This window comes from Drosophila mojavensis, unplaced genomic scaffold, assembly GCF_018153725.1.
Source record: "Drosophila mojavensis isolate 15081-1352.22 unplaced genomic scaffold, ASM1815372v1 contig_136, whole genome shotgun sequence".
Taxonomy (NCBI): Eukaryota; Metazoa; Arthropoda; class Insecta; order Diptera; family Drosophilidae; genus Drosophila; species Drosophila mojavensis.
The window spans coordinates 30,146,675-30,165,277 of NW_025318667.1; the positions used below are offsets into that span (position 1 = coordinate 30,146,675).

Sequence of the window (18,603 nt, forward strand, 5' to 3'; positions counted from 1 at the left end):
ACATCGCAGTGAAATTTGCAATGGCTTATCGATATTTCACTACTGCAACACGCGATTTGTAATTGTAAGATTGCGTTTGCAAATTCGTATACGTCTTCAGTTACCGTTGTATTAAATTGAATTAGGTGATTAGCAAACGCAGATACGGCTGACAACATGCATCCCGATCTCACCGAGCGCATCCTACAGCATTTGGAGACAGTCGACAAAGTGAATACTCTAGAACTTGCCACGCAATTCAGTGTTGACCATCAGAAAGTTGTCGGCGCCTTAAAGAGCATACAGGCACATGGCGATCTAGTCATCGCTGAGACAGCCACACAGAAACACTTGGAACTAACCGACGAAGGCCAGTCCGTGGTCGAAAAGGGCAGCCATGAGGCTATCGTCTATTCTTTGGTTCCCCCGGAGGGTATAGCTCAAGCAGCTCTGATGGTTGCCGGAGGACCCAATGCTAAAGTAGGCTTCAGCAAAGCCATGTCCCAGGGCTGGATACTCTTAGATAAGAGTGTGAACCCACCGCTGGTTAGACGAAAGGTGGACAAAATTGTCGACAATGTGAAAGATCAGCTGGTGTTGGTGGCCAGTGGCAAATCGCAGTTGACTGCTAAAGATGTAGCCGACTACAAGAAACGGAAACTGCTGCAGGAGACTACTATAAAGAGTTTTATTTTGAGTAAGGGTCCAGAGTTTGCCACAACACTTACTAAGTTGGAAACGGATCTTACCATGGATATGCTAACCAGTGGTTTGTGGGAGCAGTTGAAATTCAAGTCATATAACTTTGATGCGTTGGGCGCAGCACCGACGCGTGGTCATCTGCACCCGCTACTCAAGGTGCGCACTGAGTTTCGCCAAATTTTCCTTGAGATGGGATTCTCAGAAATGCCCACCAACAACTACGTGGAGTCATCTTTCTGGAACTTCGATGCACTATTCCAGCCGCAACAGCATCCAGCACGCGATGCCCACGATACGTTCTTCATCATCCACCCGGCGCAGAGTCATAAGTTTCCCCAGGAATACCTCCAGCGGGTCAAGGCCGTACACTCAAAGGGTGGCTACGGGTCGCTCGGATACGGCTACGACTGGAAGCTGTCGGATGCGCAAAAGAATCTGCTGCGTACCCATACAACAGCCGTGAGCGCACGAATGCTCTTCAAGCTCGCAAACCAGGAGGGTGGCTTTAAGCCAGCCAAGTACTTTAGCATAGACAAGGTGTTCCGGAATGAGACGCTGGATGCTACCCATTTAGCGGAATTTCATCAGGTGGAAGGCGTTATTGCAGATGTGGGTTTAACACTGGGAGATCTGATTGGCACGCTTTATGAATTCTTCCGAAAATTGGGTATTACTCAGCTGGAGTTCAAACCGGCATATAATCCATATACGGAGCCCAGCATGGAGATATTCTGCTATCATCCGGGTCTGGCCAAATGGATTGAAGTGGGCAATTCAGGCCTTTTCCGCCCGGAATTGCTCCGACCCATGGGGCTGCCAGAGAACGTCAATGTTATTGCCTGGGGCCTGTCGTTGGAAAGGCCCACGATGATCAAGTACGGCATTAACAATATTCGGGACCTGGTGGGACCGAGAGTCGATCTAAAAATGGTTGAAGACGGCCCTATTTGCCGATTGGATCACGTCTAGGCTTGCATTTGCTATTTCAATCATAATTTTCCAAATACACATATTTTAACAGTTAAATGTCGCCGCCTTTCAAACCTGCTCTCAATAAATCAACACTGTTTTGCAACACCGATAAACGTGGAAAAGTAATATTACAGTCATCGGGCAATCGAAATAGCTATCAAATAAAAACATAAACAAAAGAAATATCGAAACTAAGGTTTTTATTTTTATTGTTTTGTTTCTTGAGTATAAAAAATAAATTTTTTTGTAACATCCCCATTGTAGATTATGGCTAACGGTGATCTTGAACTGGACAAGGAGAATACACAATCACTGCAGCAATCCATTCATCAGACGCTGGGTAGCCAAAATGCTAGTGAGCCACCAAAATCGCACATTTCGATTGGGACAAAATTTGTTATACCACAACTTTTACCTCCGAGAAACACAAACCAGCCAGCCAGTGCCGAACAGTTGGAACACAATCGCGCTGCGGCAGCCCACAACGAGCAACTCCTTAATGCAATTAGAGTTAAGCAGAGTGAAGCTAGAGATCAACCAGGATCCACTGAAAACATCACCATGCGTCAATTGATCATACCCAATCTATTAACAGCCTCGGGCGAGACTCTCGAAGATACTCACCTTCAGATACCGTTAAACAAGCTGCTAAAACAGAGCAATTCATTGGACCTGACTCCAGTGATAAAGGGAGTGATCAGTCTGAATATCACCGCTGACGAAGCTGGTGAAATTACCAAGCTGAAGACCACAAAGGAAAATCCAGAACGTTCACAAGCAGTGAAAACAATTGATCTAACCTCAACTCTAATTGCCAGACACAAAGATGCCGCACCCCGCGAGGCGGCAACCAAGTTGCGCCATAAGCAGGCATCTTCCGTTGTGGAGCACTTTGATATTCCATTTATCAGCTGCGATCGTCCCCCTATTGGCTTGTTGTATGAGAAAAACCTGATACGTATGTCAGGCGATGCGGACCCATTCCCTTCGAGAAATATGGAGAAATCCAGTGCTGTTGGGAGTATGATGGATGCAACAGTAGGCTATCCCAGACCACGAAAGCCACAGCTTAAGTATGCGGCATCCCCATCTGAATTGCAAAATCTAAAGTTGTGCAAACGGGAGGATTATGGCGCGAATATTAAACGGTTTCGCTTTGATACTCCATCGCCCGATGAAATTGTGAAAGCGGCTCTGCAGAAATCCCTGCGCATATCGCGTACATAGTCCTAGAAATATCTATACCTACTTAATGCCTATATGTACAAGTTGACATTAAAAGTTATTAATATATTCCCCGCGATGAAATCTCTTCAAGATCGCACAATTGTTGATTTACAAATATTTGCCTAATCGATATATTTGGTATCTATCGATAAGCAAAAATACATCGCTCTCGCTGAATACATAATTTCAGACAAAAGAACATACACATTCACGCACACACACATGTACACAGCAGTAGACATAGGCACAGAGGAAAGAAGCACAAGTAGCAGAGGAGAATGCGAATAAGAACTGCGTATATGTATGTGGAAATACAAAACAGTAGACACAACGAACGGTGTGCTTTTTCGGCATAGATCTCAGGCCTCAGACGCATTAAAATCATTCAATTAAAACGCACAAGCCAATAAAATAAAGTCGATAAACAAACCGTTGGCATAAATTGTGATTAAACAGCTGTGAAAGTGGAAAGGGCGCTAGAAAAGTAATCATACAGTGCGAAAGGTCAGCAGCAGCAGGAACATTCGCTGTATATAAAACTGTATATGAGTGTGTGTCTGTGTTGCATGTGTATGTGTATCTGTGTCTAGCTGTCACTTTCTTGCGCGCGCATAAGACATACACAAATTGAAATCAGCGACCACCCCTCCCCCATAATCCAGCCAAAGACAAGACTTGACGTACGCGCCCGGTTCCGGTGCAATCGTGCCACCAACGTTGGTCAGTTACCCGTCCTTAGACCCGCCAACAGCACAGCACAACACGGTTGCAATTTCATACATATACAACATATAAAAAAAGCAATATACAATCAAAAATAATAAAAGTAGAAGTGGAAGTGCGCGTTGCTGTGTTTGCATTTCTTCTTTAGTTCTGCTGCTCCATCTACAAGATTTATCATCCACATTCAGCTCCAGGCATTTAATGCAGGTGCCGGTGTCAACTTTGCCGTCGTGCCGCTGTTTACATGTGGAAGTTGTTGTACAGGTAATGTTCGTCTCTACATGCATACATACATACAATCCGTAGTTACACTTTTTGCATGCATTTGCTTCTATATGTGTGTCTGTGCTTGTGTGTGTGCGAGTGTCTGTGTGTACTGCTTCTTTTTCAACTTCATTTCATGTCTGTCATTTTCAGCTAATGAGCTGCTGCCAATATATTCCAGATGCCAGTAGCTAGGCACACCTAAATAATAAGCTCTGCATCTCTTTATTGGCAAAAAAAACTACCGTTTAATGTATGGCCAAGCAGCAGTTATTTTCGCTGCGTGTACGCACCTTTCTTTTTTCTAGTAACAAGTCTATTCATTCACATGCCCCCGCAGCACTAATTAACGGAATTTGAAATATCAAGAGGAAAAGTCTGCAAATCATTTGTTAATGTGTGTTTGAGTGTGTGTATGTGTATATGTGTATTGATTTAGTGTTATAATTATCCTATAGATAAAATTGAATAGTGTTTGTCATCGGGATTCTGTGCTTTATGTCTGGCTTGGAGCTACCTACATACATACGTGTGTATGTATTTGCATATAGCTGCGTCTGCCTTTGCAGACAAGTGACCTTGGCATAAAACGCCCCCATGAAATGCTTTGCACAGAGCTTTACTCACACCTTAGGCAGGCAACTATCTCGCGCAGCTATGTACATCGTCGTCAGCTGCTCTAGTTATTATTGATAAAGAACAAACAGGAATTGTCGGATTGATTATACACGAGTATACCCCTTGCGTGTGTATATATTGCGAGTATATATTTGTATGTACGTATATAGTAACAGCTATAGCAATAGCTCAGACTTTTACACATACTCGAACAGATGCGTAATTATCACAAACATCATCATATGGGCTCATGATTTTTTTTCTTTTTATCAAGCTTATTGTGGGGAAGTCATAGTAGACGAAATCACACACACACACACACAGATGCATGCAAATTATCAACTTTTAATTATTTTAGCAGCACGCAAACTCGCACACATACATACATACATACGCATAGATCCAAAGTGAGAGAGAGATAGAAAGAAAACTAACTGTTATAAACATTTTTTTTTAGAAACGCTGACAAGAAACAACAACAACAACAACAAGCATAACAACAACAATAAAGTGACGCTGCAAAGAATCGAGAACAGCAAAACAAAACGTCAGACATCAGCAAATTACCAGTGTTGACAAACGATAATTGCTGGACGTATCAATTGCAACTGTAAACTGTAAACAGTGCAGCGAAATAGAAGGACCAGACGGAAAAAGCACTGAAATATAAAAGCTAAAAAGTAGCTTCTGGAACCGAGGAGGCGTGGTGGCAGGTGCGCTTATTCAGCGTTAAGCCGGCTTTGTGTGTTGTACGCCTGTAAGGGGGAGGGGGGCGCGGTTGAGTGTCCACTGCTCGTGAGATGTTGTCATTCACTCCGCAAGTGGTTAAACGTTTGTTAGCACTCAAAAAGGGCAACGAGGACAATAGTGTCGAGGGCAAGTGGTCGGAGAAGGCCGTCCGGAACCTGGTGAAAAAGATCAAAAAGAATTCGCAAATTGAGGAACTAGAGCGCGCCATATCCACGCAGAATTGCAACACCCGGTGTGTGACTGTGCCGCGCAGCAAACCCGCTGCCACTGGCGAGAGCCTACGCAAGGGTTTACCGCACGTCATCTATTGCCGATTGTGGCGCTGGCCCGATCTCCAGTCGCAGAATGAACTAAAGCCGCTCGAGCACTGCGAATACGCGTTCCATTTGCGAAAGGACGATATCTGCATCAATCCGTATCACTACAAGAAGATCGAGCTGTCGATATTGGTGCCCAAGTCGCTGCCAACGCCCCCCGACTCCATAGTCGACTACCCATTGGACAATCACACACATCAGATACCAAATAATACGGAGTACAATGCTGCAATAATACGCAGCGCCTCGCTCAGTCCGCCACAGTATATGGAATTGGGTGGCAGCAGCAGCAACAGCAGCAGCAACACCACTATCAACTCAACGGCAACGGGTGCCGGTGGCTATCAGCAACAGCAGCAGCAGCAACAGCAGCATCAGCAACTGCAACAGCAACACTCGCCACTATCCTTTGGCAGCGTGGTAGGAGTCGGCCAGAACTTGCCGCCAGGCAGCTGCAACATGGACTCGCAATCCAGCGTCCTCAGTGTGGGCAGCAGCATACCCAATACGGGCACCCCGCCGCCGGGCTATATGAGCGAGGATGGCGATCCAATTGATCCCAATGATAATATGAATATGTCGCGGCTAACACCGCCCGCCGATGCTGCACCAGTGATGTACCATGAGCCGGCCTTCTGGTGCTCCATATCCTACTATGAGCTAAATACCCGAGTGGGCGAAACCTTTCACGCCTCACAGCCATCAATAACGGTCGACGGCTTCACCGATCCATCCAATTCGGAGCGCTTCTGTTTGGGCCTACTCTCGAACGTGAATCGCAACGAGGTCGTTGAGCAAACGCGTCGCCATATTGGCAAAGGCGTTCGCCTCTATTACATTGGCGGCGAGGTCTTTGCCGAATGCCTGAGCGATTCATCAATATTCGTTCAGAGTCCCAATTGTAATCAGCGTTACGGCTGGCATCCGGCAACTGTCTGCAAAATACCGCCCGGCTGCAATCTAAAGATCTTCAATAATCAAGAGTTTGCCGCCTTGCTATCCCAGTCAGTCTCGCAGGGATTCGAGGCCGTTTATCAGCTAACGCGCATGTGCACCATTCGCATGTCCTTCGTCAAGGGCTGGGGTGCCGAATATCGCCGGCAGACGGTCACTTCCACGCCCTGCTGGATCGAGCTCCATTTGAATGGACCACTTCAATGGCTTGATCGTGTACTCACCCAAATGGGATCGCCTCGATTGCCCTGCAGCTCCATGTCCTAAGTGTGGCAACAAATTCAAAAACAAAAAGCTCTTTGATTTATGTACATGCAACACAGATCTATATATATATATATATATATATATATATATATATATATATATATATATATATATATATATATATATATTTATATATATATATATATATTTATATATATATGTATATATAATTTTTTTAATATCTTAAAAAACAGAGCAATTGTAACACAAGAAGTGAGAACGATAATTGATTGTAAAAGAGACACAAAAAGTAAATAAGAAGTCGGTAGCTACCGACTGCCAGACACTCTGTTCCCGGCATCTGGATGGACGTTGCCAAATCTAAATCTATACCGATTTCTATATATAGCATGTAGCTGCACCGAAAGTCCATGATATTTTCTCTTCAGAATCGAAAATTGTAATACTTGTACCTTAACTGAACATATAGAAGCAGTAGCGTCGTCAGGCGCCAATATTCGAAAGTTTTCCTCTCTGGGAACAGAGTACAAACCCACATTTACAATATACAACGTGAAGCTCATGCAGTTAAAAGAGAACTTTTATATTCTATCTACATATACAACAATTGAGATCATGTATTTTTTTTTTTTTTTGGTTACGAGCTTAGTGTTTTAGTGTGTAGGAATAGGCAGAGTGGGATGAGATGAGAAGAGACGATGAGACGTGTAAGCAACATTTTTCGATAGGAATGTGCGACTCAGAGTTTTAAACGAGAAATCACTTTTATAGACAGTTTCTAGACATAGTGAAGAAGGCGGTGAAGATAAAAACTAAAAGAAAACACAAAAATTATATGATCCTGTTTAACAGTTGGTAAACGTGCATCGCCGACAAAGCGAGAGATTCAAAATTCTTTTTGAAAGAAGAAAATCAAAACGGTGATTTGGGAAACGTTTTTCTAAGATTGGGCAAAGCAAGTGAATAAACAGCGGAAACTGGGATTTTCAAGCTTAAAGCTTACACACACATACAGATATAAATATATACATATATATGAACTATCTTAACACGTCTATATAAAAATCAAATAAAATAAATTTATTTCAAGAGAATTAAAAGATGTCATATTGAATGTTATTCTCACGAATCGATTTTCGCTTATACATACATACTTATGTGTGTGTTTAATTCTTCAATTAACACAAATTTAGCAAAAACGCAAGAAACGCGTTTTTTTTTTTTTCGTTTTAGTCGTGAACAAAATAAGCAAGCAAGAAAAAAAACTTCAGTAAAATGTGTGCATAGCCAGAAAAAAAAAACTTCAATTCATAAATACATATGTGTGTATATTCAGTTCTAATACGAAAAGCAATTGTAAAAAAAAAAAAGAGTTGAAATGTATTTGTAAACTGGATTTTGTTTCAGTATGTTTGCTTGGAATATTAAGTTAAACTACTTGCTTTGTATTCATGTTGCAAATGTCATAGAACACTAAATTTGTATTTAAGTTAAATTTTAAATTTCGATTTTGTTTCTGTTTCTGTTTCTGTTCTTCATTTTCATTTCAAATGCAATCGCAAATCACAATTGTGTTAATGTGGCCATGTGGGCTGCAGTACAAAAATGCAAATTATGCAAAATCATTTTCGAATTAATGGTGCATTTTGTTGTTGCTGTAAGCTGGTTACATTAGAATTTGTTTTGTTTTTTTTTTTTTTTTTTTGTTTGGCCTAAGCTGGGCTCTGACAATTGTGAGTGAGTGTTAGTGTCAGTGCGGCCAGACCTAGGAAGACGTTCGCTACATACATACATACATAAATTGATGCATGCAAACATGCTTATGCATACATACATATGTATGTACATACAAGTATGTGCGTATTTTTGCTAAAACAAATGTTATATTTAAGATCAACTAAGACAAAAACATATGAGAAGTAATAGAAAACAAGAAATAAGTCAACTGACGCTGAAACTGTAACTGAAAAACTGAGAAACTGAGAAACTGAGTAATCAATATGCGCAAAAGCAAAAGGGCGAGCAACCAATTACCAATACATATTAAAAACAAACAAATATATATACATACATATATATATATATATAGTATACATACTTGCAAGAAGATAAATACATACATACATATATTTAACACAGAACAAATGCAAACAAAACCGAAACCATTCAAACAAAAACAATTCTATGTATAAATCGTATATTTAAATAAACCTTACATATATTTTAAAACATATTCAATCGCAGTGAATCTTCAAATGTTGCTTGTAATTCGATTTGCGCAGAAAGCACGAGCCGCACAGCGAGCATCGAAATGGACGCAGCCGCGTGTGCGCAATCTGATGATGGTTTAGCTCCGAGGAGCTAAAGAAGCGCTTGCCACAGCCCGGATGCAGGCAGGCGAAATCGCGCTGGTTGTAATGGCGCTTCAAGTGCGTATTCAGATAGCATTGGTCCGTTAGGACGCGTCCGCAAATGGGGCAGGTGAAGCTAAGCGATGCTGTCGAATCAACTTGATCGTTGTGCTCATTCTGATTATCTGTCTCCAGAGTCTTGCCGCTGGCATGGTGCAGCTTCATGTGCATGCGTCGGGCATGTATGGAGTGAAAGGACATGCCGCAGCTGGGCTCGCTGCAGCCGTACGGCTTTTCGCCCGTGTGCAGTCGCCGGTGCACTGCCAAATAGTTGGCGAAGCGAAATCCCTTGCCGCAAATATCGCACTCGTACGGCCGCTTGTCCGTGTGCGTGACGGAATGGATGCGCAGCTTGTTCAGCTGCCGGAATCCCTTGCCGCACACCTCACACACGTGCGGCCGCTCGTCCGTGTGCGTCATCCGGTGGATGCGTAGGCCGTACGCATCGCTGAAGCTGCGCCCGCACAGATCACAAATGTTGTTCGCTTGTCGCTTGGTGGGCGTGGCGCGCTTCGACTTTGGCTTAATCGGCTGTGGCGGCGGCTGCAAAGAGTCGCCGTGTGTGAGAGCCGGTTGCACTGCAGCATCGTTAGCTCCACTAACCAGCTGCAGCAGGTCCAGCTCGGCTGCTGAGGGCAGCAGCAGCAGCTCGCGGCTGGCATCCAGGTCATCCAGTTGCCCGAACAGCTGAACATCTTCGGTCAGGCAGGAGTCGTAGCTGTCATCTGGCTCCAGCTCACGGTTCAGCTGCTGCTCAGGCTGTCGCATGTTTACCAAGTGGCTTGGCCACCAAGCTGCTCGATCCGTCGAGCGTCGAGCGTCGAGCGTCGCTTCCTATTACGTTATGTCTTCAGGCCCGATAAGATTACGTTTTACTGGTTCGACTACAATAAATGCAGAGGCAACAACAGCAAAGTACAACCTGTTGCCGCTTGTACCTGGGCACAAGCGTCGTGTCGGCTCCGACTGCCGGTTCTTTTTCTATTATATTATTATTTAATTTTTATCGTAGTGCTCCCAGCGAAGCAATCAAGCAAAAACAAAACCCAAACAACAACAGCAAAGAGCCGGACGCTAAATGCAACTGTTGTAGTTGGATTCCGTTTGCACTTTAAACATTTGCTCGTTGCCGCGCACTTTGAACCACTCCGGACTACCTGGGCCGAGCAGTCGTACCGGGCCGCCACTCAGTATACGCCCTCATGAAGTACTGCGCGAGTACATACACTGTATTTGTACATATAAATAATGTTGGTAATACAGGTCTTCAGTTGACGGCTGCCCCGCCGCGCCCCGCCCCAGCTCCTCCAACTAAACAGAACTTTATCGACATGTGCACGGCTCACGGTCGCAGATAACACTGTGCAACAGAACTTTGAACATGGATAATATCGACATACAAGTGTATGTAAATACGTACGTATGTATGTACATACATACATACATACATACAAGCGCTACACAAATGTGTGCGTGTAGTTATTAGGCAATTAGTCATGGTCTTGTATCAATAGTTTGTACATTGCGATCGGAAGGTATTTGTTGACCTCGATATTAGGCTAAATGAGTTGATCAAGTTTTTATGGTCTGTTACATAATTTGAATTAAAAATGCAATTCTCGATTTTCTATAATCAATTGGAAAATAAGTAAGGGTGGCCTAAGGCCTAAGCAAAGTAGATCAAATCTTCGATCTTCATATGTGCATACATACATATGTATGTATGTATGTACATACAATACAATATAGTAGAATACATATATATATATATATATAAGCGTAAAACTAGTACAAAATTTTAAACCTTATTTTATTGAGTATGAATGCTATATTTAAAGAGTACGGTCATAGAAGTCAGTTTAAAGTTTAGGAAAAAGTGAATTTATATACTTTTAGAAAAAAATTAAATAAATAAATAAAAGAAATGACACAGAAGTTACTTAGATTCTAGTTATATCGAGTCAAAACTGGCCTTAAGCTACTTTAAGTGCATGGACAGTCAATTGAGTATTCAATTAGAATTTTATATGATTTTCAAAAATATTGATCGTTGATCTTCACGCAAACCTGAAATGAAAGAGAAAGAATGATTTTCCCGAGACTTGACTCATATCGCGTCAACAACAAGAGTTAAGCTAGCCTAAACGTTTGTATATTCAATTGAAACATATCAGGTTTTCTATGTTGCACAGTGTAATAGGTGGAGTAGAGGTGACATTGAAGTAGTCCATCCAACCCCCCAAGCACAATTGGGGCTGCTTGCTATGCAGCTGCGTGTGGGCCGACAGGCAGCACGATCTAAAGCGAGCTAGCAATACAATTGAAATTGAATTATAGAAAGATCGTCCTCGCTTTCTCTCTCTCTCTCTTTCATTAGTTTCGATCGAGCACCTAGCATAATCTTAAGCACTTTTGTTTTAACTCGGCTTCCGTGATCAAGTCTATGCTCTTTATAAGCATGACAGCCCATAAGCCCTATTGCGATCGAAAGAGATGGACACTTAACTATCTTCTAATTGCTTTGTCAATGAGCCCATCGAGCTAATGCTAATAAAGTTGACTCTCGTTCTTTGGTTAGAAATTTTTGAGAGAAAATAAATTAAGCTTCGAATTATTAAGGGGTTTTATATAACTGCTGATATTCTACATATTCGTAATGTACTTATGCTCTCATTTGTTCCGATGCATATTTATTGCTGCTGCTCAGACTTTTCATTAATTTTTTAAGGACTAAAAGTGCCTATGCTGTTTTATCAGTTTCGTTTTGTAGATAAAAGCCCATGCCTATGGACACAGGGGAGTCCAAAATTTAAATTCAAAGTTCTTACTAACACGCCAAGAAACTTCGTCTTGAATTGTCGAGTGTTTGACCATATGAGTACGAATTATCACGTCCTAGCAATGATTTAGTTCGAGCTACTGAGTGCATAAAAATGTATGGGAGTAATTCGAAACATAAAGAGAATTTGTAGGGGACTCGTAATGAGAGGTTCCAAATATCGAAGGTTTGAAATATCTAGAGTCCTCTGTACTATGAATTGAGTTCGTAAATGGGCATACATATGTTTGCATACATGTACATATTTCTGAGAACAGTTGTATACATACGCATGTATGTACAGACATTTGAGAGAACAGTTGCATACATGCATATTAGAGAACAGCTGTCAATTCATATATACATACATGCACACATGTGTATGTATGCACAAACAACAATACAGAGCAATTAAAGAATACATATGTATGGGCATGTCTGCATCACATAAAATGGGAAATTTCGCATCAGATCCTTTTGGAGAAGGATGCATTGTTATTAGCATAATTGGCAGAAAATTATGGAATAAGGATAGATTTTGATTTTTCATACAACTGAATTTTATGGCCGCTCTGGCAAAAAGTTAAATTATATTAATACATAGTCGACATATGCATATGGTAAGGAATTGCGGCTAGACTTTGAACTTCTGTAGCAGATGGCGCAACTCGCGATTCTGGCGACGCAGGAAGACCACCTCGGCATCGTACTGGACGCGCATCTTGAGCACCTCGACATAGTGATTGAGTCCGTGCTCCAGTGTCTTCCAAAGATGGGTCTTTGAGTCGGGAAAGATGTTGGTGAACTGTCGCCAAAAGATTTGGATTTCCTTGTCCGTGAACCGTATCAACTCCGTCTCCAGACTGCTCTCCGAGGAGCTGCCATAGATCTGCTTGTGCTTTTGCTTAGTGTACAGATTCATGGCGTGCAGCACAAGGGCTGGCTCCATGACAAGATAATGGTTTGTGCATTTGTCCCTGTTGCTACGGCCACGGACTAGAAATGACTTGTTATCGTGTCTGCCCTTCAGCAGAGCCTGATCCGGGAGGTTGATGTCGCCCAGCTTGAGCGAGCGCGACTCTTTCTGATCCTTTAGAAACACTTCTGCACACTTCGTCGGGCTAAGACCCATCGGCTGGCAGGTGGGACAGTACGTGTATGGCTCAAAGACCTTGGTCAGCTCTAGAACGTGGTCCAAGTTGCGAATACGCAGCGCTGCAAAGATGTTGTCGACGCGCACCATTGTCTGCTCCCTCTCCGAATAGGGCTTGAGTATCTTTAGCAAGCGCTCCTCGATCAGGAATCCGCCGCGATCGGCCAGCTTGCGCAGTATGTTGCGCATGAGACGCGCTGACTCGGGCGGTAGCTCCTTCATGGGGCCGCGACGCTTCCCATCGCCCTCGCCGGTACCATAGCCAGAGCCGCCGTACTGCTTGGGCAGCTTGCCAAAGCGACGCTCGATGCGATCCATGGCGTTGAAAGCGCGCTTCTCGATCGGCTTGTTAATGTTGTCGATGAAGATGTTGGGCCGCTTCCATGGCATCACCAGCTGCTGCTCGTGCAGTATGCGGTCGATCTCAAAGATGCGCGTCAACAGCCCGGTGATCTCATCGTAGTTGATGTTCCACACGCGATTGAACTTCTCCCGGTTAATGTTGCGTGTGTGCATGGCCTTCGCTTCCATATCGCTGATGCTGCCGTGCAGCTGCTGGATCTCAGTGGTCAGCTTCATGATGGTGCGCCGACCGCTGTGGTAGATCTGCTTGTAGTTGCGCCTGGTGCGGGCCACCGCCTCGTAAAGGCGCGCCACACGACGCTTCTGCTGATTCGTGATGATTGTGTTCTCGTCGTTGCGCCGCTGCAACACCTGGTAGTTGTAGTCCAGTTTCTCGGAATTCATTAGCACGTTGTCGCGCGTGCGTCGCAGCTCCAGCTCGAGGCGTTCGCACTCCTTCTCAAGGCGCACGCGCGTCTGCTTAGTGAGCTCGTCCTGCGAGTCCTGCAGCAGCTGCAGCTGCAGCGTGTAGAACTGCTCGCGCACGCGCACCAGCTTCGACTTCTCCTCGAAGTTGGTGTTCAGAGCATTGAAGAAGTTGTGCCACTTCTCGTCGGCCATCAGCGAAAAGGCGTGACGCTCGTCCTCGACGGTGTTGCGCAACAGTTCCAAATGATGTTTATATGACTCCTTCAGTGTCTCCACCTGATTGTCGATGCGCTCGACCAGGCAGCAGAGGTCCGCCGCCTGGCGTTGTCTGTCGAATTCGTATTTGGTGTTCATGCGATCGATCTCTTGCTGGCAGGCTGCAATCATCTGGTCCTTGCGGTCCATTATAGCGCCGATGCGCTTTTTTTGCTCCTCGATCTTGTCCCAGAGAAGCATCGGCTCATTGATCTCGTTCAGCTCGGTCCAGCGCGCTTTGATATTATCAAACTTGGCCATCGCCTCGATATTCTCGCTATCCAACATCCGCTTCATATCCTTTTGCTGTGTGGCCTCGTATATGCGACGATTCAACTCGCGTCTTTCGTTCGCCACACGGATATTGGTCACCAGCTCGTTTCCAAAGCGCACCAGCTGGCCCAGGCGGGTGCTCGACAGCTTAAGCTGTTGATCGATTTTGTTCATCTGGCTCATGGCGCGCTCTGAGAATCCTTTTGGCGTATCCCGCTGGACCTGGCGGACGCGCTGCACAATATTTTGCCTACGCTCATCTAGTATGCGGATCGGCTTGTCGCACTTCTGATTGACCACAAGCGAATCGATGTGGGCCTGAAAAGATTCCCAGCTGTCAACCTCAACGGGCTCAGCAACTTCCGGCTCCGACTCCGGCTCGTCTTCGACATCCGCATCAGCATCTGCATCCGTGTTTGCGTTTTCCTGCTCGACATCCTCCTCGTTATCCATGTTCGAGATATATATAAATATTTACTTGCACGTGTGTATGGGGCAAACGAATTTCGGCAGTTAACTGCTGCTGCTGTTGGAAAACCAAATTTCAATTGAATTTCAAGCGAGTGTTTTGAAACCTGAATTGTTGCCTGGGCCGGCTGCTATGATGAGGGCTTGATCGATATGGTTGCCATGAAACGCCATTGTGACTGTTATTTCCAACAATTTGTTTCCCAAGGCTAGGCATTTTGATATGAGAGGAAAGTTTACGCAAGAAATGTTCATGAAAATTGCACAAATTTAACCAAAGTTTGTTTGTGTGCGCTCAGCGCGTACGTGCGTTCGATGCCAGTTGCTGCAATTAGGGTGACCATTCGTTCGATACCAATTAGAATGGGAACAGTTGTGTACACATGCTGTCTCGCTCACTCGAGCACGCCCAAACACCATTTTTTAATGAATGTTGATGTCATCCCCATGAATTACATATTGCCTGTACGTACGTACATATATATATATGTATGCACATGTATATATATGTATATTACGTATTTATTTGAAATAATTAATCTGAAGCAAATATGACAATTATCCGGATCACCACTAACTGCTGCGACAATCGACTATCAGTCACAATCGAGCCTGAAATTTGATGTCTGCAATAAATACACCTCTGCGTGCCCTGGGTTGCATTTGTCTTTGCTTATTGTCTTTCGTTCGTATCCCCACTGAAAATATGTTAGAAAATTTGAAAAAACTAGCAATCAATTGCGCTTTATTGGATCATAATACACAATCATAGTTGTGGAATTGTAAAAAGTACACACACACGAACACACTTACACGCACATGTACGTATGCATGTGTCTATTTTTATCTATATTTACAATGTGGTTTCCCAAGGATCTGGCCCGCTGCGGAGGGCGCGGAGAGAGGTGAACGGGTCTGGCCGCCTGACTGGCTAGCAAGCTCAGGCTAGCTCAGTTGTCCTCAGTCTCCAACGTGATTTCATAAATTAACTCGTCCTCGTTATACTCGTGACCAGCCTGTTGCTGGTGCTGCTGCTGCGTTTGATGATCGAGGGCTGGATCCAAGTACTCCTCGTCATCGTTGAGAATCTCCTCAGAGTGATCTTCATCGTCGGCCACCTGCTCGACCAGTAAGCCATCATCGTCGTAGCTGCTTGGATCATACTGCTGCACATATGGCTGTTGGTCCTCCACCTCGCCGTGCAGGAAATTGCCGTTGACCGTTTCGTAAATGGTTTCGTCATCCCGTGGTTGATCTTCATCGGCCACTGCGTCGCCAATGATGCCGTCGACACCATCCACGCCGCTCGCTTCAGTGGACTCAACGAGCAGACCGGCATCCTCGTCATATTCCTCCTCCTGCATGCCCGCCAGCTCATTGCAATCGTCCATGGTGTCGCCGTCTTCGTTGGAGGTTCGACCCTCGGCCTGGTTGACGAGTCGACGGGTATTGCTACGGCACTGTATAGAGCGCTTGTGCGCGTCGAAGTAGTTGATGTCGGTGAATTCCTCCTGGCACAGATGACACACATACGTGTCTTGGTTCAGGTGCATCTCCTTGCGATGCCGCGCCATCTTGTGCGCATCCCGGCACTGCATGCCGCAGAAGGGGCACTTGAGCATCCGCCGCTTGCCCATGTGCACATTGCGTATGTGCTCCTGCAGCGAGAAGTTCTTATAGTATGCCTTCTGGCAGTGCTCGCACTGGAACCGTCGCTTCTTCTCGTGCGTCGCCTCTCGGTGCCGCTTCAGCTGGGTATTCTGGGCGAAGGTCTTGCCGCACATCTCGCAGATGTGCTCCTTCTTCAGATGCCGCCGCTGGTTGTGCACATGCAGGTCCTGCTTAGTGGAGAAATAAAGCTTGCAGGGCTCGCACACGTACGGCCGGATGCCCATGTGGCGTCGGGCATGGCCAGCCAAGTACTTACAATCGCGATAGGTCTCGGTACAGTAGATGCAGGCGTAGCGATTGGTACCGGGCACCATGTGCGTCTTCTGATGCTTGGACAGCTTAGATTTGTGCATGACGTCGGGACAGATGCCGCACTCCACTGGCAGCTTCTCGTCGTGCACGCTGCCAATCATCGAGAACTCCACAATGGGCGTGCCATCCTCGTCGAAGTCCACGATGGTGGCAATAAGCTCGTCGAACAGCATATACCGTCGGGGTCCCTTGAACTGATCCAGCATCTTTTCACTAGGCTTTGCCAGTGGTGCAGGCTCCTCGATTTCCTGTACATCGGCTGCATGCGCTATCTCTTCGAAGGAGGCATCGATAGCCACATGGTCCACATGACTTCGTGCGGAGCTATGTGGACTTGACTTCGATTTATTGCGACTTGGAGCTGGGGATAGTGCTGTTGTCGTTGTTGTGGTGGACTTCGTCGTCGTCGTTGTATTCGTCGTCGTCGTCGTCGTCATCGATTCCAGCTTTATTGCCACAGATTCCGATAGAGGTGAGGGTGACTGCACGTAGTTCCATCCAAAGCTCGGCTGATCCTGTATGTGCACGTCGTCCTCGTATTGTTCATACTGTTCGTACTGCTCCTCCACGGGTAGTTGCCCATCGTCTTCCTCCTCCTCCTCTTCGACCAGATCGTCCACATCCTCTGGCAATTGCTCCTCCCCCATATACTGTACATCGTCGAATTGATCATCTCTTGGCTCGCGCAGGAGATCCGCACAATTGACCAGCTGTTGATGCAGGTGCGCATTGTCAAGTAGCAATTGGCCCCCCGTACCGTCATCGTTGACCAAAAGGAATTCCTCATTTTTGAAATCTCTTCCCACATCCACTGAATCCAAAACCACATAGTGATTGCCGTCGGCATCAGCATCGTCGTCGTCGCAGCCCCCGCCGTCATTCTGTTCAGAGTACTCAGATTTTATTGGCAATACGAATTCAATAATTTCTGACATATCGATGTTTAGGTTCATCGGACTCTGATTACAACTTTTTATTTTGACAATTTTTTTTTTTTTTTTTGCTCTCTATTAACTTATTTAGCCGCTCGCTTGTATTTACCGTGTGGCATTAGTGATTAGTGATGAAAAAATGCTGGTGTGACATCTGTCGATGTGTTGTGGAGGCCGGCAGATTAGTGTGTATGCGATACTTGCCAACTATCGTATAACAGTAAATACTGGTTCAGTTTAATTAGTTGAAGAAGCAATAAAACTAAAGAAAACATTTCGATTATAACATTTGAATTGTAAACATTTTAACTGTTACATAAATATTTTACAACTGCACTAAGCAAATCTGAAATATGTTTCGTAGACGCCGACTATATCGATATATTTTCAACTTCTTCAAATTTCGCTTTCACGAGTTGGCAGCTTTGAGCATTTAACAATCGATATGCCTGTTTGGCGCCTTAATCACTGCGCTTGCGTACCGACGACGGTTACGACCGCTTCTTCTTCTTCACAGCTTTATCATCACTTTGCGGTTAGCCAACTTCTTGGCCTCCCAATTTCACATACATGCTGCATTTCGTTGGCGCTCGAGGCTTATTTGATTTGCACACTTGGTAGCGTGCGTTTCGGCCAGAGCTTAGTAGTTGCTGCCGCTGCCAGCCGTGTTTGTTTGTTTTGTTTTTGTTTTCGTCGTGTGAAGCGCGCACATGCGTTGTTTACCGTTAGCAAAATGTTTTTTTAATTTTTTTTATACTTGCGGTTTTTGTGCAGTGCTCATACAGAAATTTTGTAATTGGCGCGA

The 18,603-nt window shown here is 44.7% G+C and overlaps 6 protein-coding genes across 6 annotated transcripts; 3 read left to right on the forward strand and 3 right to left on the reverse strand.

Annotated features, from left to right (window-relative positions):
- The first annotated feature begins 43 nt into the window (after window positions 1-43).
- Window positions 44-1,766, forward strand: LOC6586205 (phenylalanine--tRNA ligase alpha subunit). Its single transcript, XM_002011792.4, has one exon. It carries the CDS (start codon window positions 157-159, stop codon window positions 1,648-1,650), a length of 1,494 nt encoding a protein of 497 aa, XP_002011828.1. The 5' UTR covers window positions 44-156; the 3' UTR covers window positions 1,651-1,766.
- LOC6586206 lies at window positions 1,757-2,946 on the forward strand. Its single transcript, XM_002011793.4, has 2 exons — window positions 1,757-1,849; window positions 1,918-2,946. Exon 2 carries the CDS (start codon window positions 1,921-1,923, stop codon window positions 2,878-2,880), a length of 960 nt encoding a protein of 319 aa, XP_002011829.1. The 5' UTR covers window positions 1,757-1,849; window positions 1,918-1,920; the 3' UTR covers window positions 2,881-2,946.
- A 150-nt stretch (window positions 2,947-3,096) lies between these two features.
- Window positions 3,097-6,845, forward strand: LOC6586207 (mothers against decapentaplegic homolog 3). The gene is made up of 2 exons (XM_002011794.4): window positions 3,097-3,867; window positions 4,943-6,845. The coding sequence occupies exon 2, from the start codon at window positions 5,286-5,288 to the stop codon at window positions 6,771-6,773; it is 1,488 nt and encodes a 495-aa protein (XP_002011830.1). The 5' UTR covers window positions 3,097-3,867; window positions 4,943-5,285; the 3' UTR covers window positions 6,774-6,845.
- Window positions 6,846-8,914: 2,069 nt separating this feature from the next.
- On the reverse strand, window positions 8,915-10,548 carry LOC6586208 (zinc finger protein 239). The gene has a single exon (XM_002011795.4). It carries the CDS (start codon window positions 9,911-9,913, stop codon window positions 8,969-8,971), a length of 945 nt encoding a protein of 314 aa, XP_002011831.1. The 5' UTR covers window positions 9,914-10,548; the 3' UTR covers window positions 8,915-8,968.
- A 1,951-nt stretch (window positions 10,549-12,499) lies between these two features.
- Window positions 12,500-15,464, reverse strand: LOC6586210 (dynein regulatory complex protein 1 homolog). Its single transcript, XM_002011797.4, has one exon. It carries the CDS (start codon window positions 14,866-14,868, stop codon window positions 12,598-12,600), a length of 2,271 nt encoding a protein of 756 aa, XP_002011833.3. The 5' UTR covers window positions 14,869-15,464; the 3' UTR covers window positions 12,500-12,597.
- A 136-nt stretch (window positions 15,465-15,600) lies between these two features.
- On the reverse strand, window positions 15,601-17,992 carry LOC6586211 (zinc finger protein 182). Its single transcript, XM_002011798.4, has one exon. It carries the CDS (start codon window positions 17,817-17,819, stop codon window positions 15,834-15,836), a length of 1,986 nt encoding a protein of 661 aa, XP_002011834.1. The 5' UTR covers window positions 17,820-17,992; the 3' UTR covers window positions 15,601-15,833.
- Between the last annotated feature and the right edge of the window lie 611 nt (window positions 17,993-18,603).